At 38.4% G+C, this 24771-nt stretch overlaps 2 protein-coding genes across 2 annotated transcripts in view; both read right to left on the reverse strand.

Annotated features, from left to right (window-relative positions):
• Positions 1-24771, reverse strand: part of LOC139128647 (cell adhesion molecule CEACAM1-like) — a 285077-nt gene that overhangs the window by 41340 nt on the left and 218966 nt on the right. The window lies entirely within an intron of this gene.
• Positions 17122-23729, reverse strand: LOC139128655 (uncharacterized). The gene is made up of 3 exons (XM_070694390.1): positions 23570-23729; positions 22606-22655; positions 17122-18502 (listed from the first exon to the last, which is right to left on the reverse strand). The coding sequence occupies exon 3, from the start codon at positions 18493-18495 to the stop codon at positions 17122-17124; it is 1374 nt and encodes a 457-aa protein (XP_070550491.1). The 5' UTR covers positions 18496-18502; positions 22606-22655; positions 23570-23729.

Consider the following 24771-nt stretch of genomic DNA (forward strand, 5'->3'; position numbering starts at 1 on the left):
TCCCAACACAGATTTAGACGTGGTTGATAGGCCTGTCTGGGCAAAATTGGCCATACCCACCACGTATATTAAAATTCATGAGTTTACTTTTCTTAAAGCACACACTTTATCGATTAGAAATCTGGGGAATGGCTATTACATCAGGTTGAAAACCCCACACGTTGGCAGCGAATTAAGATTACTCTTTGCATGAAGCTAGCTCAATGCTGTTTGTAAGACAGTTGCGATTCCGAATAAAGCAAGACAAATTTGTTGGTTGACTAATTTCCCTACAATTAGATTAATGCAAATATTGTTACTTATGCATGACAGCGAGTTCTATTCAGACTACACTGCCTATTTCAAATTGAGTCTGATAAACACGAAAATGTCTAGGAGAAAGGTGGTTTTTAAGATCACGCAATCACAGAGAGGTTATGCTTACGGATGTGATAAACTTCTTGTCCGTGTTTAGTAACCTTTCCAATATTGTGAAGGAAAAGAATTTTATTATTTTACTCGGTACGTTACACTGCACCGCGCATCGTGAAGCCATTGTGGTGTGCCATGAATCGTATGTTGCGATGTTTGTGCCATCGAGGTCGATCAACAATCTCGGATAATTGTTAAATCGAATTTATAAATTGAATAGTACTTATAAAATACATTGGAGAAGCCTAGAGGCAAAGAGAAGTATAGATTGCAAGGGAATTATAGCTCGCAAAGTCACCTGCGAGCTATACTTCCTGCGATCAACACTGGCTGCCATTGTGGTGATGCTAGTGAATCGTATGTTGCGAGGCCTGTGGCATCGACAATCGATCCTGGATAATTTTTTGGTATAATTTAATATCATATCGAATTTATCAACTGAATAGTAATAATGAAATAGGTTGGAGAAACAAAGATAGCAGTGGGACGTGTAGATCGCAAGGGAAGTATAGATCTCAGACTTACCGGCGAGCTACTCTTCCTGCAATCAACGCCGGCTGTCATTGTGGTGATGCCAGTGAATCGTATGTTTCGAGGCTTGTTGCACCGTTAATCGGTCCCGATAATTGTTGTTGTTTGATTTAATATTACATCAAATTTATCAATTGAACGATAATAATAAAACACGTTTGAGAAGCGTAGCTCGCAAGGGAAGTATAGATCGCAGTCACCTGCGTCTAAGATTATGATCATACCTCCGCGATCAGACCAACACTGCCTTTGGATAGCCGACCACATTTATTGAAGTTACATGTCTCGACATTCTCGGTATGTATCGAGGTGTGGCAGTAAGCTCATGGCAATTCGTCTGTTATTCCAAAGAACAGATTCACTGTACCAATTGCCAGTTTGACCTCCTATCCCGGGGTGGACAAATCATGGTTAAATTTCGGGGCAACCTTTGACTGGGCTTAGAATATTTGTGAATACGTCCTTTCTTTATCTGTAGTGACATTCATGCTGAAAGTCACAACTTTACAGTATTTGTGATCATAATGATGCTGAAGCAGGTGTAACTTTGACTTGCTTTTCCGAGTGGAAGAAGGAGACGAAGTACCACCTTTGTTTATAATTATACTCATGTGTATACGTATACAAAAGACATAGTTTGTCGTAAACGCACAAGCAAGTGATTTGTACATTGTTAGTCACCCCCGGTAAATTGCCGCTTTCTCTCACATTTGCCGGCATTATGAAACACAGCTATCTTTGTACATAATCACCTGGCAAAGTTAGAAGTAATATACGTTTATATTCCTCTTGTTACAATGATTTATTTTATCGAAGTTTTCGTCATGGTTATATATGTGCAAATATGGTCCAAAGCATCCAGGCGTTAACATGCATATTATCGCTTCATACATATGTGGGACACAAGTATGATATAGGTGCTGCTGTTACAAAGGGACAAAATGGCGGGTTTTACTCTATTTATCGGGGTGGGAAAAGTATGGTGAAATATGGTGGCAACTTTGCCTAGGCGTGGAGCATTAGTGAATAATTCAATCCTTAAATTGCAGTGACAATCATGATCAAAGAGGTAACTTTGAACTGGTTTCTTGCTCATTATGATGAAGGAGAAAAAACTCCTTTGACGTTGTTTATCAAGTTGACAAACTACAGTCAGAGTACCCGCTCTGACTATATTAACACCCATGCAGTATAAATACAAAAGACATGGTTTACCCTAAACCACAGTCCCTCTATCCACAAACGCATAAGCAAGTGATTTGTACATTGTTAATCACCCCCCGGTAAATTGCCGCTTTCTCTCACATTTGCCGGCATTATGAAACACAGCTATCTTTGTACATAATCACCTGGCAAAGTTAGAAGTAATATACGTTTATATTCCTCTTGTTACAATGATTTATTTTATCGAAGTTTTCGTCATGGTTATATATGTGCAAATATGGTCCAAAGCACCCAGGCGTTAAACATGCATATTATCGCTTCATACATATGTGGGACACAAGTATGATATAGGTGCTGCTGTTACAAAGGGCAAAATGGCGGGTTTTACTCTATTTATCGGATGGGAAAAGTATGGTGAAATCTGGTGGCAACTTTGCCTAGGCGTGGAGCATTAGTGAATAATTCAATCCTTAAATTGCAGTGACAATCATGATCAAAGAGGTAACTTTGAACTGGTTTCTTGCTCATTATGATGAAGGAGAAAAAACTCCTTTGACGTTGTTTATCAAGTTGACAAACTACAGTCAGGTACCCGCTCTGACTATATTAACACCCATGCAGTATAAATACAAAAGACATGGTTTACCCTAAACGCATAAGCAAGTGATTTGTACATTGTTAATCACCCCCGGTAAATTGCCGCTTTCTCTCACATTTGCCGGCATTATGAAACACAGCTATCTTTGTACATAATCACCTGGCAAAGTTAGAAGTAATATACGTTTATATTCCTCTTGTTACAATGATTTATTTTATCGAAGTTTTCGTCATGGTTATATATGTGCAAATATGGTCCAAAGCATCCAGGCGTTAAACATGCATATTATCGCTTCATACATATGTGGGACACAAGTATGATATAGGTGCTGCTGTTACAAAGGGACAAAATGGCGGGTTTTACTCTATTTATCGGGATGGGAAAAGTATGGTGAAATCTGGTGGCAACTTTGCCTAGGCGTGGAGCATTAGTGAATAATTCAATCCTTAAATTGCAGTGACAATCATGATCAAAGAGTTAACTTTGAACTGGTTTCTTGCTCATTATGATGAAGGAGAAAAAACTCCTTTGACGTTGTTTATCAAGTTGACAAACTACAGTCAGAGTACCCGCTCTGACTATATTAACACCCATGCAGTATAAATACAAAAGACATGGTTTACCCTAAACGCATAAGCAAGTGATTTGTACATTGTTAATCACCCCCGGTAAATTGCCGCTTTCTCTCACATTTGCCGGCATTATGAAACACAGCTATCTTTGTACATAATCACCTGGCAAAGTTAGAAGTAATATACGTTTATATTCCTCTTGTTACAATGATTTATTTTATCGAAGTTTTCGTCATGGTTATATATGTGCAAATATGGTCCAAAGCATCCAGGCGTTAAACACGCATATTATCTCTTCATACATATGTGGGACACAAGAATGATATAGGTGCTGCTGTTACAAAGGGACAAAATGGCGGGTTTTACTCTATTTATCGGGATGGGAAAAGTATGGTGAAATCTGGTGGCAGCTTTGCCTAGGCGTGGAGCATTAGTGAATAATTCGAACCTTTAATTGCAGCGGCAATCACGATCAAAGAGGTAACTTTGAACTGGTTTCTTGCTCATTATGGCAAAGGAGAAAATCCCTCTTTGACCTTTCTTTCGAAATGGATAAACCACGGTCAAAGCACCAACTCTGACTAGAATAACACCCATGCTGTATAAATACAAAAGACATAGTTTGACCTTCACGCATAAGCAGGTGATTTATACATTGTCAATCACCACGGTAAAGTGTTACACAGGACACAGTCCCTCTATAATACTGTGCACAGGAAGTTTCCTGGTGTGAAAAAAATTGTGTTTACATGCAATTTTTCCAATTGAGATTATTGAGGTTCAAGGACGTCGATCTATTGTATCTTTGCCGGGCGAACAGTTGGTTTCGTCCACGGCGATGGGAATTGACCCCGAAAGTTGACATTGCCTCGCATTAGGAAACCTGCCAAGAAACGCAATGGATGCACTTGGTCCAATGTCACTGATAAGCATATTTACGCATAGATTAAGGCAATGGAACCCATCAACACTACATAAGATGGTCAGAGTGTCTGGTCAGAGTTTGAGGTTTGCATGAGTTGACGATGTAATTAAACCCGGGTACCAGTGTTCGTGTCCATAGCAAATGTCAAAACTTTTATGTTCATAAAAAAAGGTTTAAAGTTTTGTAATACCGCTGATCACGATTCCAGGTTTAATTCTTTATAATATGCTTCGACAGAATCTGACCATCTCATTGCCTGGAGCCAGGGTTTATACTCTAGCGCGACACTGGACACGACTGATTGGAATTCGGACAAAGTTTGTCGTTGCATGTGGAGCTGTTGCGTGCGCTTGAAGTCATGAATTTTACAGTGTAACTTTTAGTATCCATTGTAATACTAGCGGATTTTATTTTCGTCGTTCGTCGAAAATGTATATGAATATTTATTTTTGCGTATCAAAGAAAGAAGAATGACGTCATTTGCGATCAGCACTATTTGCAATACAATAGAAGAAACGGCCAGTTACGAACTCGGCGAGCGGGGAAAGCTCACTATTATAAAAATATAGTTTATGTGTTTTGCTTATCATTTAACTGCGTTTGCTTCGAAGTGATCCAACATAAGGCGACTAGAATTACAAACAGTAGAAGCAAGATGAGTAATTCAATCTCAGTCCAATTTACTGACATAAACGACGCCAGACCGTTCAATCGGTTGGCCGCGGCCCCCGATTAGTGATAATCTAGTTTGATCGTTGCCGTGCCGTTCATGCATTTTTTGAATTTTTGAGAAGTAACAGTTTTGAAGCGCAGATTTTCGTATTCTTCATATAAAGGCAAACTCCAAAACCCGGGCCTAGTCGAGCCAAAAGCCAAGCCTAGTGGAACTCTCTCTCTCTATAGGTGAGCGACCGAAAACGTCCGAACGAGATGCACGGCTGTCTATCATATGCAGAAAGATTGTTTTTGCGTCTATTCTGAACGGTATACCTTTCGCATGTTATTGTAAGCAATGGCAAATCACTTACGGTCCGCACACGTTTTGTGGAGTGACCTTGGTTCCCGCTACTCGTCAGCAGATAGCTTGGGCTGATGAACAAGAACATTTTTACACGGATGTAAACATTTTAATTTTGTGAACATCCAAACGTGTTGTATTACATAAAAACACTTCATTTCCCTTTTGTTTGAAAAAATAAATTGAGATTACTGCCTTCAATGTTGCAAACACGTTGTGCTCTGGAAAAAAACTGTCTCAGAAATAGATAATTATCGTTTTTATCCAATATATCCTGGAAAAGTTGCTTCACTGTAGGTCCGATTTCTAAATGACTCAATCTTTTGTGAGCACGCAGCCGGGAGAAGGCGGCCTGCACGGCCGGCAACATATTTGATAAGGCTATTAGCATTAATTTGCATTCAGCACAACATGCACAAATGGACATAATCGTCGTGTAACTAAGATTATCTCAACGCACCTTGGTCATTTTGAATTCCGGCATTTTGGTTACATTTATTTACATTTGTCTTCACGTCACATACATGGTTCATTTGTCCCGAGACAGTCGAGAAACTTTCTCGACCGTCTATGATTTGTCATAAACACGAGCGGTGACAGTCTTTGTTTTTGACGCTCAATAAAAAAAAAATTCACAAATTTTTCGTCAGCACAGATTTTTAATGCTTACTTACTGCCACATTTCTATACTTTTCTATACTTTGTGACAGTCAATTCTTGCCCGTTGCAATGATCAATTCTATAGGAGGTACTATCTCGGGGGGGGGGGGGGGGCTCTATTGGAGAAGTCACATTTGAGCTTTGGATTTTAATATTTACTTCAGGGAAAAATGATAGTATTTTCCTGGTTTTACAAGACTGCTCCTACAAGCTCACATATTTTCCCTTGAAACACGACAGAAAATACGATTACAACAGAAATGGTGTACCAATGTTTGTTTCTAAATTTAGAACGCTAATTAGGGTGCGATAATTATCGTTTTTATCCGATATATCCTTTGAAAACATTTTCAACCTCAGACTCGATTTTCTAAATTACAGTTAATTTTTAAATTTAGGACGCTATTTCGAAAACGATAATTATCTTTTTATCCAATATATAAAATTTCCTCTGGCTCCAGGACTACAGCTACAGCTCTTTCCTAAATTTAGAACACTATTTAGAAAGCGATAATTACCGTTTTATCCGGCACGACTTTTTTAACTACAAGCTTTTTTTCTAAATTTAGAACGCTGTTTAGAAAGCGATAATTATCGTTTTCCCCGATATATCCTTGGAAAACTTTTTCAATCTCAGGCCCGACTTTCTAAACAACAGCTAATTTCTAAACTGAGAACGATATTTAGAAAGTGATAATTATCGTTTTTATCCGATATATCCTTGAAAAACTTTTTTAATCTCAGGCCCGACTTTCTAAACAACAGCTAATTTCTAAACTGAGAACGATATTTAGAAAGTGATAATTATCGTTTTTATCCGATATATCCTCGGAAAAAGTTTTTTCACAAGAGGCCAAACTTTTTAAACTTCAGCTAATTTCTGAATGTAGAGCGCTTTTTAAAAAGTGATCATTATCGCTCTTTTTGGCCGTGTTTATTGTTTTTAACTAATTTAGCTCCAATAGGAAATACACGTATTTTTGAAATGGCTTTGAGGAAAAGACACAATTCTGCACCTAACTCGAGCTTGTAGCGGCGATGAGGTCTCTCGATACCCGTTCAAACTAATAGGGAGCCCCAAATACTGCATATTAGGGAAAGTACTTTTTTCTCAATGATGATGTTGTCTTCCCACTTTTTTCAGAAGAAAGACGAAACTTGCAGCTTTCACGGAATGAACAGCGACGACGATAGTACAACGCCGTATAGGTGTTCATTGGTATTGAACCCTGCAAAAATAAAGATGGCGTGGAATGAGTGTTATTGCTCTTGTCCGTTTTTAAACTCGGGACTTGTATTTCAAGTGAATGCTAAACCAAAGCACGGTTTCTAGCCATTACCAAAATTATCATTGAAAGTCCACCGTAATGCTTAGGACAAAGCATGGTTACATCCATGGACACAGTGAACAGTCGATGACTGCATAGGATACGGCTGATCTGAGTCGAGGACACCGCGACATTGGACTTTTATATCATATCCGATATTTACGGCTACTAGACTATATCGAAGTTCGATTGGCTTAGCTAGATCTATAAAGGGCTGAAATCTCCGATATATATCGGATATGTACTTGCGATTGACTGAATCTAGTATCGTCTAGTATCGAAGCTAGAGTCAGTCCTATGAAGTCGGGTTTGGCGAGAATTGTGAGGTGGTGAAAATGGCGATATATATCGGATATTTACTTCCGATTTGAATGAATCTAGTATTTAGTTTGGTATCGAAGCTAGAGTCAGTCCTTGGAAATCGAGTCTGGCCAGAACTGTAAGGTGGTGAAATCTCCGATATAAATCGGGTATTTACTTGCGATTTGAATGAATCTAGCATCGTCTAGTATCGAGGCTAGAGTCAGTCCTTGGAAATCGAGTCTGGCCAGAACTGTGAGGTGGTGAAATCTCCGATATAAATCGGATATTTACTTGCGCTTTGACTAAATCTAGTATCGTCTAGTATCGAAGCTAGAGTCAGTCATTGGAAATCGAGTTTGGCCAGAACTGTGAGGTGGTGAAATCTCCGATATAAATCGGATATTTACTTGCGATTTGACTGAATCTAGTATCGTCTAGAATCGAAGCTAGAGTCAGTCCTTGGAAGTCGGGTTTGGCCAGAACTGTGAGGTGATAAATCTCCAAGATATATCTCAATATATATTTTCTTGCGATTTGAATGAATCTAGTATCGTCTAGTATCGAAGTTACAGTCATTCCTTGGAAGTCGGGTTTGATCAGAACGGTGAGGTGGTGATATCTCCGATATATATCGGAGATTTCACAGATCCGGCGTGCCGAGGCACCGGGCAAGTCATTCTAGTATCGTCTAGTATCGATATTAGAGTCCCCAAATCGACGAAAATATCGGGTAAATATCGTCGATTTCATAGACGCGGCTTCCCATGGGACAACCGCAGCACATTCTACTATCGTCTAGTCGTCTAGTCCCGAAATCGTCGAGATGTCAAACTTCGATACTAATTGTAAATATCCGATATTTAAAAATTGTGCAAAGTCGCGCCTTCATGGGTGATCTCGTATGCGTACACGGTCCCTCCACAAAATGACAGTAAGGTGCGGGGATGTGTTTTATCGTTTTTAGAAAGTTTAGCTAGAAGTTTAGAAAGCTAAATTAGAATTGTATAAATCTAAATCTAAACTCCAGCTAATTAGAAAGTTTAGAACGCCATTTAGACCGGGCTAAATATCATAATTATCAGATATATCACAGGAAAAATGTTTGGACTCCTCAGAGCCGAGCTAAACTCCAGCTAAAGTAGAAAGTTTAGAACGCTCTCTTAGATAGGCTCTATTTTTTTTTTTTTAAGGAGTCCAATTTTTTCCAGCGATATATCTGATAATTACGATATTTAGCCGATATAAATAGTGATCTAAACTTTCTAATTTTGCTGGAGTTTAGGAGTCCAATTTTTTTCCAGCGATACATCCGATATTTAATGAAGATAGAAAAATGCATTCCCATTAGTTTGTTCAAAGTCACTGTGGTGAAAATGAGGGTCTTAGATTTATTCCTCCATTTTGACTGACAGGTCACAGTCCCTCTATCCACAGGGACTGTGGACAGGTGTAATAACTTTCTTTCCTACAATCTTGGCTCACAGAAACAAAGTCCGTTGATAAAAACAATTAACACGTTTTAATCTGACGATTGTCAAATTATTAGATCACTTGGCACGGCCACACAAATATGCTCGACCACACTAAACCTGGAGCTCCTTGGGATCAAGTTTGTTCTAGTCTGTAAGCGCACAATGGAATGTCATAGCCTTTTGTTTTCCATTGAAATTGTAATCTACTAAGTACCCGGTAGATTTCCTCGCAAAACAATCTGACGCCAACCTCGGAGAAATGCATGAATTCAGTACTTGTTGACGTGAAAAAGCAGTACATCACTGGGTAAACTAACATACTGGGTATTTTTATCTCGGTTCAACAAGTTCTTGGTTTTGTCACAGTCCCTCTATCCACTGTGGTATTGTAGACGCTGCCTGTCACTTCCTTGAACGAACGCCAAAGAGGTGGGAACTGATCAGCGAATATGTCAGCGAGCGTGGTACAGGGGTCAATTCATAGAGAGTTCAAATCAGAAACAAACCAACAACCAGCTATTTTTACCGCATAACACATCAACTATCGAGCAGCGTACAAGTTAATTTGGTTGCCCTCCTATATTTTATATAATTTTCTGCGTTCTACAATACGTCGTCTTTGTACTTTATCATTCTCTGAAAAGCACGTTACCAATACATCACATCTAAGAACAAATCGGAACAGAGAATTACCAGTTCTGGGGCTATCTTCAGAATTGGTCCCATTTTTAAATTTAATTCAAGAATTTTTGTTTGTCCTCCTAGTATTTTATATAATTTTCTTGGTTCTACAATATGTCGTCTTCGAACCCATCGATCTTCAAGTTTGAAACACTCGTTAAATATTTCACATCACAGAACAAGTTGGAAAAGAGAATTAGCGGTGTAATTATTCGGATACATTGCTGAAATTACTTTTTGCTCCTCAGAGTCGATCTAAACTCCAGCTAAATTAGAAAGTTAAGAACGCTATTTAGATTGTGCTAAATATCGTAATCTAGCTGTGTTTTAACGTATTTAGCTTATTTAGCTCCCATTGAAATACACAGAGTTTAGAACAGGAACACGGAGAGAGACACAATTCCGCTCCTAACTCGAGAGAGAGAGAGAGAGAGAGAGAGAGAGAGAGAGAGAGAGAGAGAGAGAGAGAGAGAGAGAGGAAGGAAGGAGGGGCACTGGGACAGAACCCAGTCGTGGCAATGGGAATAGTGTTTTCAGTATTAAACCACAGACAACGAAAAGACTGTCTGTGATTAAAAGAACAAGTCGCTGTTACCCTTTGCCATGGATGTAAAATCCCGACCATGCCCTTTGCTGATATGAAGAATACAACGAATACGTGCATAAATACGCTCAGTGTGTGAAATGATGCCTATGTAGAACCTCAAAATTGATGAAATGTGTAAGAAATAACCCCTTTGCTGTATGAAAACATACGATTGTACGTGTGGCCTCTACACGAAATGAACCACTATTTTACAACTTTCTTTCCTGTGACAAATAAATATTGCCACAGTAGTAGATGTAAACATGCTTATTTTCATCATCATGAAAGGAACCTGCATTAAACAACGTAACGCAAACAAACAATGAACAAACAAATATCCATAAACCACCAACAGAATACATGTTAGCTATGCTAAACATTATTCTGAAAAACAACACATTCGAATTTAACAACGAATTCTACAAACAGACATGCGGGTGCGCAATGGGTTCCCCGTCGTCACCGAATATTGCTGACATCACATTTCACGAATTAGAACTGAAAATAATACATCAACACACAACAAAAATATCACTATGGTGTAGATTTTCCTAATCTTCATTGGAACTGAACACGAACTCCACGAATTCATTACACTAATTAACATAATGCATTCCACTTTCAAATTTTCATATGAAAGTTCCTCACACGAAATAACATATCTTGACCTAGTCATTTACAAAGGTCAACGATACAACAAGGAAAACATACTAGACACTAGAACACTCACAAAACCAACAGATACATTCCAGTTCCTACATAGAAAATCATGTCATCCAAAATCAACCTTCAAGGGCCTAATCAAAGCGAAACATTAAGGTACATGAGGACATGTAACAATGAAGAAGATTTCAACAACAAAGTCAAAACATTTAATGAAAAGCTATCAATGCGAGAATATCCACAACAAGAAATATCAAACATCAATGCGGAAACAAATTACGCTACACGAAGAACACATTTAAATCACAAACAAACGCAAAACAACAACACAAATAAATTGATATTTGCTACCAAATATAGTCCACACATCAAAACAAAAGACATCAAACAAGCACTCCTGAAGAACTGGGAAGAAATAGAAAGAGACCAAACACTAAATAATTTATTCACAATGAAACCGATCATCGCTCACAAAAGAAATCCAAACATTGGCGACACACTCATAAATGCACAAGTACAGTACACAATCTTAGAGAAACGACCGAACAAAATGAAACACAACAAACAGACCCAAACATAAGTATTCTAGCCTCCCTGCTAGACGAACAAACACTGACAATAATTAAACCACGAATAGTGAAACACAAATCTAAGGAGAGCAACCAAAGAAAAGCGACTGAGGAAGAAACCACACACTTGTTTCGAAACGTAGCGTCAAAGGATCACCCTGTCATTCGACAGCCAGATTACGGCTACGTCTCGCCATGGCTTATATCTACACCACCGATAGCCAAACACACAAAATCAAACACAAACGAAAAAATAGTGTAGGCGATGTGTGCACCGCTTTCCCTTTATTACATAACAACTTTTCATAGCAAACAAAAGTCATAAAATAATCTCAAAAGAGCGACTTTGTCCCATTAAACAGAGAACCACCGACACCGACACTGAGGTGGGTTTTGATTTGTAATCACCGAGGGCGGCAGGTACTGACGTGGTTGTTACTGCATAAATACATGTATATGTCCGCCACCTATAATTTGTAAATTATTAAAGGTCGTTTGCTGAAAGAAACATTACGGTATCTTAACATTTGCGAAACGAGAATGGTCACCATAGTCCTCCAAGAAAGTGCTACTTTGCCCTGCCTAATTATTAAAGTGGGGTGAAAGGTACTAACAGGTTCCCAAGACACCGTTTTAACCGTTCACGTCATCGATAAAATCGTCGAACACTCCGGTAAGAGTTGTTTGTTAAGTGACCGTGATTAGAGTTGAGGCCAGATGCTGACGTGATGCCATATTATCAGTTAATATCAAACTAAAATGAATATTATCATCTAACTATTAAGTTAGAGTTTAGTAATAGAAAGGGAACATGGGTGTTCAACACTGCATTTTATTGGATAATAAAGGAATGAAAGCGATAGTCGATGTTAGCGGCTAATATGGAGTATGGAGACGGGACTTGAGGACCACCAAGCCGTTTTGTTGGCTAAAACTGTATCTAAGTTACAGTGGATTGTCCACTCCTCAATGTCTCATGAAAACAAAGTTATTCATCAATAAAAAGTTTAATTTAGAGTAAAATTATCCAATCTGATGCCAGTGTCGCACCTTCATTGTTTTGCATTAAATTTTGAAAACTTCTCTTACATCAAACTTTTCAATCGAGCAAAGGAATCGTAGAGTCCACCGTTTTACAAGAGGGGAATGCGTTTGCGGCCACAACTACAAACTGGACTATACAGAAAAGATCCAGAAAGAAAAAAGTTCCCGATCCCGATATTGACAAGGACAACACAATTTTAGAACTTGTGTTTTTAATTTCTTGTCGAAGTTTTTGGAGAAAGGGTTGCACTAGTACTAAATGAACTGTCTGTGTACACGCATATCATGTTCATCGACCTACCTATCCACTAATGTACACCAACCTTGTTTCGGAAAAATAAAGCTACACACTCGTCTTTGTGTGTATTTTTTGCGTCCTTTACTGATAAAGGCGTCCAAAATATAAATTGGATATCAATATAACGCAGCTCACTCTCTATACCGTGAGTTCAAGTTTAATTGGTACTGTTTTGGTACGGTATATCAACAGGTACATGAAAAGCATCCATTATGGATTAAAGTTCAACATTGGAAAGCAATGGATGCATGTCACTGCACACAGTGAAGCATGAATGAAAGCAATACAATTACAGTTTCCTGTATTATAGTTCTGCTGGCTTTACTTTTCCATTGCAAATGTAATTACAATCCTTTCAAATATGTTTAAAATATTAAGTCTTGCCCTGATGGGTTGAAGTTTGTGATTTGAGTTGTGGTTATCTATTTTTAGTTTTCTGCATCGACAGGATACGCTATTCACATTTGCTTGAACTTCTTGTTCGCTTTTTCCAAACTGGGGGCGGGAAGCCAGCTCCTTATTTGTATTATAGTACTCGAACTCGTAACTAGGAACTGGGAGCAAGTTCCTTACTCGCATTTACTCAAACTGGGAACTTGGAGCTAACTTCACACACTTCCGAAAAGTTCAGATCGATGGCACCTATTATGACCCAGACTTAGAGCGAAATTTCAAATAGTAGAGAGAAATTTTAAAGGGATATACATGTAGTCGTCTACGTACGATGGTCATTGATGAAAAGTTAAAACATGTAGACCTGTCATAATCTACGTCGTATAATTTAAATGTTGCAGCTATGATGATGAGGTGCGTCTAGATTTCTTGCACGAAATACATTGTTTGTAAACAAGAAACTTGCACAGGTTCAGTCCTGACCACTATTTCCCTTTAAACAGTAGAGATAATTTCCCACAGAAGAGATTTTAAACAGGAGAGAAAATTTCAAAACAGCGCGGAGAACTTTAAACAGCAGAGAGAAATTTCCAACAGCGAGGAGAATTTTAAACAGTCGAGAGAAATTTCCAACAGCGCGGACAACTTCCAACAGCGAGAATTGTGGCTTTAGTCCACGGTACTGAGGATTGGGTGACTGGAACAGGTGCAAATCACCTATACAAAGCCAGACCCCCAATTCCCATTTTTAAACACACACATACACACATGAAGCAATGAGAAGTAAAGTTCCTTGCTCAGGGGCACAGCATCACGGCCATGAACTCACCATCCTCCGATAAGTCAATGGCCATGTCCGGGTCTGGGTACCGAACGCACGATCGATCCTACGATTGTGCACGAGTCCAGCACCTTCCGGCACTGGACCGAGATGCCTCCATATATATTCACGAACGCATTTAATTTTTCGTGTGTCACGATACTAGGGTAGTTTTTACAGAGCGTGCTAACCTAAAACATAAAATCACCTCTTTTCATACAACAAAAGGGTAATATCTGACACTTTGGGGATTCTGCATTGACATAATTCTGCACCCTGAGTGACTTTTGTACATGTGATAAAATTGAAAACGTTGTCATGTCTTTTTTGATATTTTATTCTTCTTTGTAATACTATCAAAATGTGTAATAAAATATGGGCTACCATGCTAGTTTCTGAAATCTACGGCCATGAATTTAGGCGATAATGGACAAAAATCACTCAATGACACTCTACATACATACATACATCCATCCATCCATCCATCCATCCATCATACATACATCATACATACATACATACATACATACATACATTCATACATACATATATACATACATACATCCATCCATCCATCCATCCATCCATACAAACAGGCAGGCAGACATATGTGTGCTAACAATGCAGAGCTTGTGCTTTTAATAAGCCATATGTTGTTATTTCAATCCTTGGCAATGAATTGGGTTAATAAATTCAAACATTTGTATGCATATATTTCATGATGGCAGCGATATTTGCCTAACAGGTCCAAACATTTTTTGTTATGTTTACACAATTTCTGTTGTGTGTGTCATTTGAAAAAAATTTTTCTACTCTACAAAGCATGTTACATGTAAAATAACTATTTATTTTGTCAACACAGCACCTATAGGTGTACCGGTAAGATGCATGGTTATTGTCAACATTTGAATTCTAGACGACTAGAAGTCACTGATTGACAATAACAATACGCTTTACACACTTATAAGCTGTTGAATCCTTATTATCACATGGAGTGGTATATAAATCTGCAATTGACATACACAACAAAAATAGAAAGCATCAAAACTGGCAGTTGCTGGAGCATTAAAATCTAAATTGTGTGTTCTTTTACCTGTTCAGCACTTATTACCCAGAACTGTCTCACTTTAGCACTCATTACCCACAATCATCTCACTTCAGCACTCATGACCCTCAACCATCTCACTGCTTCTTTAGTGTTGAAGCCTTATACAATGTACAACAAATAACTTAAATTTGAATTTAAGTCAATTTTATTACAGTGAAACATTTGACCATGGACATGTCAACTTCTTGAATAAGGTAAAAGTAGAATACATGTTTACCATAAAAAACATATAATACATTTTTGAGATGCAGCAAAGGTGTGCCATTTATATAAATGTAAACATAGTATAGAACAAACTTTATGTACAAATATCTTTCCAAGGAATAATACTGTTGTAACTCTGTTAAACCCTGTTCTTACACATGTCCATGCACATGTAACATAAATCATGCTTACACTCTACACATACAGTTTCATTGGATATGGAATGACACACATTACTTTTTCTCTATTGATTGTATCATAGCCTGCAATGAATTTACTGTGAATTTTTTGCACTGGTATGAAGGATGCAGGACCACACATTTCATAAGCATCCTTGCACCAAACTTCCACTGGTTCACCATAGTAATTTTTGTTGTGGTGTTGTTGAAACCATCGCACCTTTGCAATTATAAACACTTCTGTTTTACCATCAACAGCTAAATACTGTGAAAAGTAGTACTCAACAATGCCTGGTCTAAGTGGACCTCTGATAAAGTCAATCTTGCCCCAGTGTACACCACTGTGCTAAAATTAGTGAAGATCTCTTGTAACGGGAGTCTTCAGAACCTAATACATCTTCACACACTTTAACTGCTACAGATTTCTTTATGAATCCACTGATGGTATGCAGGAGAGATTCTCCGAGCAAAACACTGTACATATCTTTTAAGTTTCTGACCATGATGCTTCTAGAAAGTCCATAGAAATAGGGCCCACCATGTCAAACAAATGCATTGTTTGAAGCACCCTTGAAAGATGGAAGTCAGAATTTCCCAATGACATTCTACTTAGCTGCATTATAGAAAAATCATTACTACATATTTGCAATGACTGAAAACTTAAAGGAAAGTATGCATTGAAATCCTGGTAATCAACTGGTCGAGCATATTGTTCAATAACTGTTCATTCAGAAATTTCCGCATAATCTGTATCTCAATAGATCTATGATTGGCACAATAATCAGAAAGTATTCCATTGTAACGTTCATATGGAAATGTCCAGAAGGAATAAACCGGTCCGTAATCTAAAATACAGTCAACCAGATGGGTGTGGTAGTGCATATTAGGTGTCGTCATTTCTGAGCCATAAATACTCTCAAATTGCCGACAAAACTGTAGTAGGTAAGAGTGGCCTTTTGCAATATTACTAATACTAATCACTGGAGAACAAAGAAGATGGCAAGCCATCACAAACAGACGCCACATCTCCATGTCTTTTCTAGGTAGAATGCCTTTGAGTGAAAACACAGAAAAAGAGTGATCCAATGCTTCCATTGATCAGCAGTAAACCCACCGAAACTTGTAGCAATCTTTAATGGCATTCTACCCATTTCAGATGGAACCTTGGTAATATCAATTTTTTGTTGAATGGTTTCTAACTGTGCTTTAGAAATTTTTGGTTTGTCTTTGTTAAGCCAAACATTCTTCATGATGTGTTTCCCAGTTCCAAGAAATAAGTTATGAAGGGGGTCAATAACATGAAATCTAACACAGTCAAAATAAGTCATTTCATTATGATGTGTAACGCACACCATACTCTGACACTAATGAATCTCTCTTTGCTTTGGACATTTGCTCATCAGTCTCCTGTGCTTGTTTACGATGACGTGCATTGTGTCTGCTGTTTACTGGTTCAAAACCACCAAAGTTAATTTTGTCACCAAATTTTCCAGTATAAACTCTTTCTCACACTTAGAACACCCCTTTTTAGCCATATGACCAACAAAACCACACAGTTTTCTTCTCGTAGCTGGTACATCTGAAACAACATTAATCAAGGCTGCTCTAATTCACAAACTACCTTCTTACCAGATTCTATTATAGAACATGATAGTCCTTCATCCCATAACAACTTCATTTCATCAACAAAGGGTTCAAGAAATGCATTAATATTCAATGCAGGCTCCCTTGGACCTGGTAGTAACCCAACAAGAATGACATTTTCTTTTTTGTATCTCTCCGCACGTGGCAAATTCAGAATGACCAAATACAATGCTCCAACGCTATATGGCAGGTGTTTAAATGGACAAAACCAATCTAAATTCAACTGCATTGCATAGTTTTTAGGAGAGCTTAAGAATGGCCTGCCATTTACAGTTTGGAACTCTCTCCAAATTCTGCCATCATAAATATCGGACAAAACACCAGGAGATGGTGTCCTGTTACGCCAAAGTTCACATTTTTCCACGAAATTCCCTCGTTTGATAAGTTCTGACAAAGACTGTGTGACTGATTTGTAGCAATACACTTTAAAAGGGTACAACCGTTTTTTGTTTCCTTTTAGTTCTACTTCTTTAAGTAGAGGTGCCCCACAAGGTTGTCTGTGCTTTTTCTGTTTATGTGCTGGAAACTCTGTAAATTTGCATTTTACTGGTACATTTTGACTTCCTACACGTTTGTGACAATCCTCAAACTTGTAAATTGAACTGCACTTTGGGCAAACAACATATTTGATAAATCTGTCTTCATTGAGCCCCAATACTTTTTTGAGTTTGTATAAACTTGCAGGTAAAAGAACAGAAAAAGCAATGAGGCATGGGAATATTTGCCCTAAAATAAGGAACAGTGTCCTGAAAAATCCCAGTATTAATAGCATACATGTATCTGTTAAATTATGGAAATACCATAGGTAAGACAAAAACAAACAAAACCAATTTAATAGTGTCAACAACCTTGGGTCAGTTGACTCATCTGCAGACACTGAAACAAAGAGATTGGATGAGTTTGATTTTTCATTAAAATCCTCATTAAGTTCCTTTTCATTTACATTGTCCCAGATCTCAAAATTACACTGATCACTCCGGAAACAGCTCTCTTCTTCTGTATAAGGTTCATAAAAGTACTCTCTGTCTTCTTCTTCTAAAGTGTCTATGAAATTGTCAATGTTCTCTTGAGGTGTTTGCCCTCCAGCATTATCATCAGTAGTTGATTCATGCAAATCAAAAAAGCTGTTCAGGTCACCCTCATCACAAGTGTTGTCGTATAAAACATCACTGATAGTCTGCAAGTCATCAGTTTCTGATTCAAAGTCATCGAGTTTGGTCCAACTGTTGGAATGTTCATTGTAGTATTGTCTGCGATGCCGCTTGTAGACTTTGGTTACCAGTTCTTCATCACAGTGAGGACAATATTTTCGTTTTGCATCCATTTGATCACTAGTTAATAAAAACAATAAGACAGAAGATTACACACTAATACAAAGTAACACGCAAATGTGTGTGAAAACAATTCTGCTGGCATTATTGGTACAATCGATGTAGCTGTACCTTTGTGGAATTTTTTAGCATATGCATTTTTAGAACTGTTCCTGAAAACACAGAAAAAATCACAGAGTTTGACTTGTAAGGAATTACATTACCCCTATAAAGTTTTGTTTAGTTTGAATCCATTTTTCACTGATAATATCAACTATTACACATATGCAAACTACACAACAACAAAAAATTTACACCTGTGACGGGCCCTGCATTGGCCCTGACACTACCCTCTGGTACGGTCTGCATCAGCAAAGATTTCCCACTGCTGTGACAGGGGCTGATGTACATGTACAGGTCTGTGGCAAATGCTGTGAGGACATGGCTGTGTGCACAGTGCTGTGTGCACAGTGTTGTGACAGGGTCTGAAATTTTTGCCTGTCCCAGCACATGTATACACAGGACTGTATACAGTGCTGTGAACACAGACCTGTAACAGGTCCTGAATTTTTTCAGTGTTCACACAATAATGCTTGTATTCACTTCTATTTTCAAAATTGACCCATTTTACTAAACATGTACAACCCTGAAATCTTGCAATTTTAGGACCCTGTATCAGGCCCTGTAAATTCAACACTGGCACACCAGTGTTTATACACCAATGTTTCAGTCCTGTGATCACAGCACTGGATACAGTCAGAAATTACACAAATGAAATTCAGGCCTGCACATGCAGCCCTGAAATCTGACCAATTTTACAGGCCCCGTAAAAGATTTTTTTTTTCTCAGGACCTGTTACAGGTACTAATCAGCCCCTGTTACAAGCATATTCTGAAATCTGCCTGTAGTTTTCTAGCTGTATATATTTATAAACAAGACACTCAGAATTCTATGATTCAGTGTGTGTGTGTGTGTGTGGTGGGGAGGGGGGCAAAAATGGTTGACTACAACAAGAGAGAAAATATCGAAAACTTGATGTACTTTGGCTTTTGACCACTTTTTGACAAGCAATCTATGAATTCAGATATGAGTGTCTGACTTAAGCAGCCATTCTTTGACCGAGCAACAATATCTCGTACCAAAGAACTCTTAAATCTGTTTTACTACAGGCTCTCTATCACACAGTCTCTGTTTTTATCCTTGTGTACAGCTTCTAACAAAATGTCAAGAATAAAAATCACTGGCCAAAAAATCCTGGCACAGTCATACAATAGCAATGCATGCTTTTATGGATCAATGTACATGTACCAGTATTTGTATGTATTCACAGTAAATGAATTTTCTTGTGTATTATATTTTGTTCTTTGTTATCATCTGTTGTTATGTCTCCTGTTGCACTGTCAAAATAAAAAAGGTGTGTTTCCTTTAACAGGGGCTTCACAGCTTTTTCTTTTTGCGACTTGGCTGAACGAAAGTGCGACACATTATTGATATTGCGAGGATGTTTGCAATGATAAAGATGCAGTTATCATGTTGGACTGTGTTATATTACTGAAATAATGCTTGATTTCAACTTTGTTCCCAATGTCATGTATCTCGCCCGACTTCCTTTCAATGTGATTGCTATACTGTCATGGTGAAGCTTCAATATTGATTGGGGAAGCACTGTAAAATCAAAATGCTAAAAAGAGTTTAGGGTTGAGGCGAGGGGGGCTTGTTGAACTTGGGTAGGTCAGGTTACTGAAACACAATTTTTTTCTTGGTCTAAAAACACATTTTTTTAAAGCTTTGTCAACAAATTTATATACACAGATTGCAGTTTGAATGGAGTGCAAAAACCAGCAACACCTTTATAATCCTCCTATCTCATTAAACAAACCTAATCCCAGGGATTCAGGAAACAGGTCAACATACTATTAAGTAACATCTTTTGTGTCAAGGATCACCAGAATCCATCCTTGTCAACTATTTGTTCATTATTTGTTTTATTTCTAAAAGGTGTCTGGCCAGCTGTATGGCTGTTTTTTTCGGCATGACATGTTGTATTCCTCCCCCCCCCCCCCATTGTGAACCACTGGGGTCACAATGTCTGAGCACTTTACACTTTATCAATGACTATTGTCTCACAGCTTGCTGTGACTGCTTACAGGTGACATTTAGAATTCAATCCAAATTCCAAGTATCATGTTTAGGCAATTTGACCTTTTCAGATTTCAGAAAGGTTTGGATGTTGCAATGTACGTTACTATTTACAAGTCAGAAACTGAAAATTTTGTGGATTTAAAAGAAAAAAGATAAAACTGCATACAAAAAATGATATCTGGTCAAATAACCCTATTTGCCTTAATTCTCTAGCAGACTGAGAAAAACAAAAATACCAAAGTAAAACGCTATTCTACCATAATAATATGGCTAATTTTGTCATAACCTGAACAAATTAGAATAACAACCCTGTATACCATAAGTTAAAATTTCAATGCAATCAGGAAAGTAACTTTGAAAGTGTACAATAACACTTGTTAAAATGGAAGCTGGAATCAAGGCATTTGAGTGGGACAAGGCTTCCTTAATGTTCCCCCATTGTAGTTGCGTACAGCTGGCATGCATTTAATTTTTTTAAAAATCAATTTTTAAGTAAAATATTGCAGTACCCCTCACAAAATACACAACACTATACAACACCATCCCTACAAACCATTTTTCTTTTAGAAATCTGACCAAGTGATTCTTTAAATTTTAACTGTTGACCATTTTACATTTTCAGCCAATTTGCATGTTTGAACAAAATCCCATTTACAAGTCCAGTATTAATCTACCCACCAAATGCCATGTTTTTGGAGAAGAAAGATACATTATACATTTAGAAACATACATATACTGTTAGATAATACAAGAACTATTTCTGGTCATGTCTTTGTTTCAAAAGTTTGACAGGTCTGGTTTCAAATCACCAGGTAGATGAGGAGGCTTTTATGTGATGTACACACTTGCCATTTCTAAATTGAGTTGACACTGAAGTAACTAAAAGTATCAAGTCTAAATCAAACTACCAACACTCTGTCAGCAACACAATCTAACGCTTATGTGTAGTGACTAATCAAAGTTTTCAATGTTTTGCTTAAAGGCCCATGTGCTGCAACTATTGATATCATTTTCATGATTTTATATTTTGATTAAAATTAGTTCACAGAAATGTTCCAACTCAAAGATGTTCACTCAAGTACAATTATCCACCAATTTGGACTGCATGCGGAGGTCTTAGCATGCCAAATAATAAACGGGTCCCACACCCAAATACGGCCGCCTCCATGCTACTATATCCAAAACAGCAAATTGTTACACATTTAAATTTTTACAAATACAACACAGTGTAACCAAATGAAAGGATGGGAAAGGGATTCAATCCACATTGACAAAAAATGCTCCATTCTTTACATTACATGACAAGATTTTGAAAATAGTGGGAAATATGAATTGAACAAAAATCTATTCAATTTCTTGCCTACTATGCCAGAAGAAAGTTGATGAGACAAAGTTAATGATTATATCTTTCAGTTTATAGGTACCAATGAATATCTGAGAAAATTTGAAGGTATCTTGAGGTTGCAGCTCATGGCTCTTTAAGGGGAATGGGTCAGGGCACTGCAACTGTGCATTATAATGTGTTATGTTGATTAGCATCAGAAATCACTATAAAACCTAACAGGATCTTGCCCACAGTGGTCATTTGTATCAAAAAGATTAAAAGTTTGGTAGACTTCCTGTCATCTCCTTGAAAGACAATGAATCTTGTCATGGTGACAAGCCAAGAAAAGTGCGAATTGCAAACTGGGAATCATAGATTGACCAAATTTGCATAATAAAGTCACAGATAAGCATTTATTTGCTAAAACTGTGTGCACAAAAATTGGTATGACTGAGGCATGTTTGGAAAATACACCAAATGAATAAAGAAATATACATTTCATAGTCATGAGACATAGATCTCTTAGATCGAGAAAGCATTATTGAAAATTCATCGCAGATCTGTGTCTGCCGACTTCACTGTGAACTTTTAACAATCAGCAACAACAGCAGACACCCAGGTAAAAAGTTAATAGAACAGGTTTTTACATTGCACTTACCTATTGATTAATTACACAATCTGTTGAAACAGCAAATTACCGGAATGGTGCTGCAGGGGAAAAATTGGAAAAAAAAAATTGTTATAATATTTATGTGCAGAAGTCAGAGGAACCGAAATACAATACATTTAACTTTGGGAACCAACCTGTTGCGGTTCCGTACACCACAATTTCATCGATTATGTGTGGAAAGTTGTGCACTACGAACTGCAGCAACTTACCAGTACTTCGATCGGGGAAAAAGTGAGACCGGGTTATCTAGAAACCCTGCACTCCGCCCAATCCCACAGCAAGAGCACAAGCTTAATTAAACAGAACTTAAAGGATTTCGCTACGGCGAGTTTGAAGCAAATGATATACATGGACCCTCAGCACACGCAAACACCGCTGGGCTATTCGACGTGTGTTCCCGCTAAAGTTTTCACCTCCATTATTAGCCGTTCGAAGCGAGGCGGCTGCGAGTCGCCGTTGGCGAAGTAAAGGACATGCAATATCTCATAACGTTGGTTAGATAGCCGTTCGAGGCGAGCTAGCCGGGGGCTGCCGTTGGCGTAGCTACCTCAACGGCGGCCAACGGCCAGCTCGCCCCGAACGGCTATCCAGGCAACACGCAACGTTACGATAATCTGCGGGACAAGGTAGCCAGCAGGCGACCTGGCTGTCTCGCCTCGGACGGCCTGCAGAGCAACACTACGAGAACCTGTACGAGCCCCGCGTGGTTTAGGGAGAGTAAAATTGAGTGATCAAAAACACAATCCAAGTTTGGGTGATCACGTTTTCAAACTCGGCCTATTCGAAGCACTTTCAAACACCGGCAACGGAGGCAACATGTAGCACAAGTAAAGAAATGATGAAAGAAAACTTCGTGCATGCCATCATTCATAACGCCGGTACCGTACAGGCAACAACCGATCTCGATTACTTGCAAATATTTATTTTTTTGCAGTTATGTTTTATAACTTACCTAAAATATCAGGAACTGTTGATTCGGCCTGAAGCTGGTTTACAGATAAATAAGATCACTGATGTTTCTCAGTCGATAACGGTGACGAGAGAAGAAGAACGTGCACGACTGGACTACCGGAAGTCATCACATGCGTTTTCGAAACATCCTCGATCATACATAGTAAAACATGGATTTGATTCGGTGGTAATACTGTGTTCTAATTTCCATGTTTTTGTATATAATCAGCGTATTTTTATTGTAAAAGTTAAAATATTATTCACTGCTTTTGAGCACAACACAAATGGCTATATAAATCGCGTATTACATACTATAGAAATATTAAAATAATTTTCTTGTGTACGAGGATGTACCCACAATTCAACGCGCCAGTTCACTATAAATATGGCTGCCAGGCCGCGGGAGATTCATACGGCGAGTGTATCATCAGAACGTCAACGATGACAGAAGATCAGCTCAGCACCATGGCAACGCCGCAAGTTTCAGTGCCGCTGGCCAGCTCCGAGTCAACATCATCAATGCCAGGTACACGTCGAGCGCTCCTGCAGGAAGACGACCCTGTCACCATCAGCAGGATCGAACTGCAGCGCCTTATACAGAATCAAGAAGAAATGTTAAAAAAGCAACAATTCCTAGAAGAGCGACTGGCGTTTGAATCTCGAGGAAGAAAAAGCTACGACCAACATTGAAATTGAAGGTAAGGTGTTTTAAAATCTGGTGCGCTCGGCCAGGCTGTCTGATTGTTGTAAAGGTAGAGTGCACTCATCATGCCTTGGCGGCGCTGGAGACGAGGGACGTGTTTTATACGTTTGACCACTCAGAGTCAGATCGGGAGTCAGAGACACACGCAGCACCTTTTTTGCAGCTCTGAATGGCAGGGCTGTGTGTTACCGGCGCTATACGGCCTCGGCCGTATAACGCCGGTTACACAGCCCTGCCATGCAGAGCTACATTTTTTGTGTGTTTCATTTGACGATAGCTAAAAGACACACCCCCTGAATTACCACGTTTCCCATTTTCTGACTAATTATTGGTATGTGTTCTTCAGGAAAATACAACAATAGGCGAATAGGCGCCCTTCTCAAATCCTGGTTCTCGCATTAGCGAATGTGTCAACAGCCCATTAACAGTTTGTCATTCTTTTGTTTTCCATTGAATATTTTATCAAGGAAATAATGTAATATTAGATAAATCTGATAATT

This window comes from Ptychodera flava, unplaced genomic scaffold (assembly GCF_041260155.1).
Source record: "Ptychodera flava strain L36383 unplaced genomic scaffold, AS_Pfla_20210202 Scaffold_63__1_contigs__length_709137_pilon, whole genome shotgun sequence".
Lineage (NCBI taxonomy): Eukaryota > Metazoa > Hemichordata > Enteropneusta > Ptychoderidae > Ptychodera > Ptychodera flava.

Coding starts and splice junctions, on each gene's coding strand:
- LOC139128655 (XM_070694390.1), bottom strand. CDS start 18,495: ATGGATGCAAAACGAAAATATTGTCCTCACTGTGATGAAGAACTGGTA.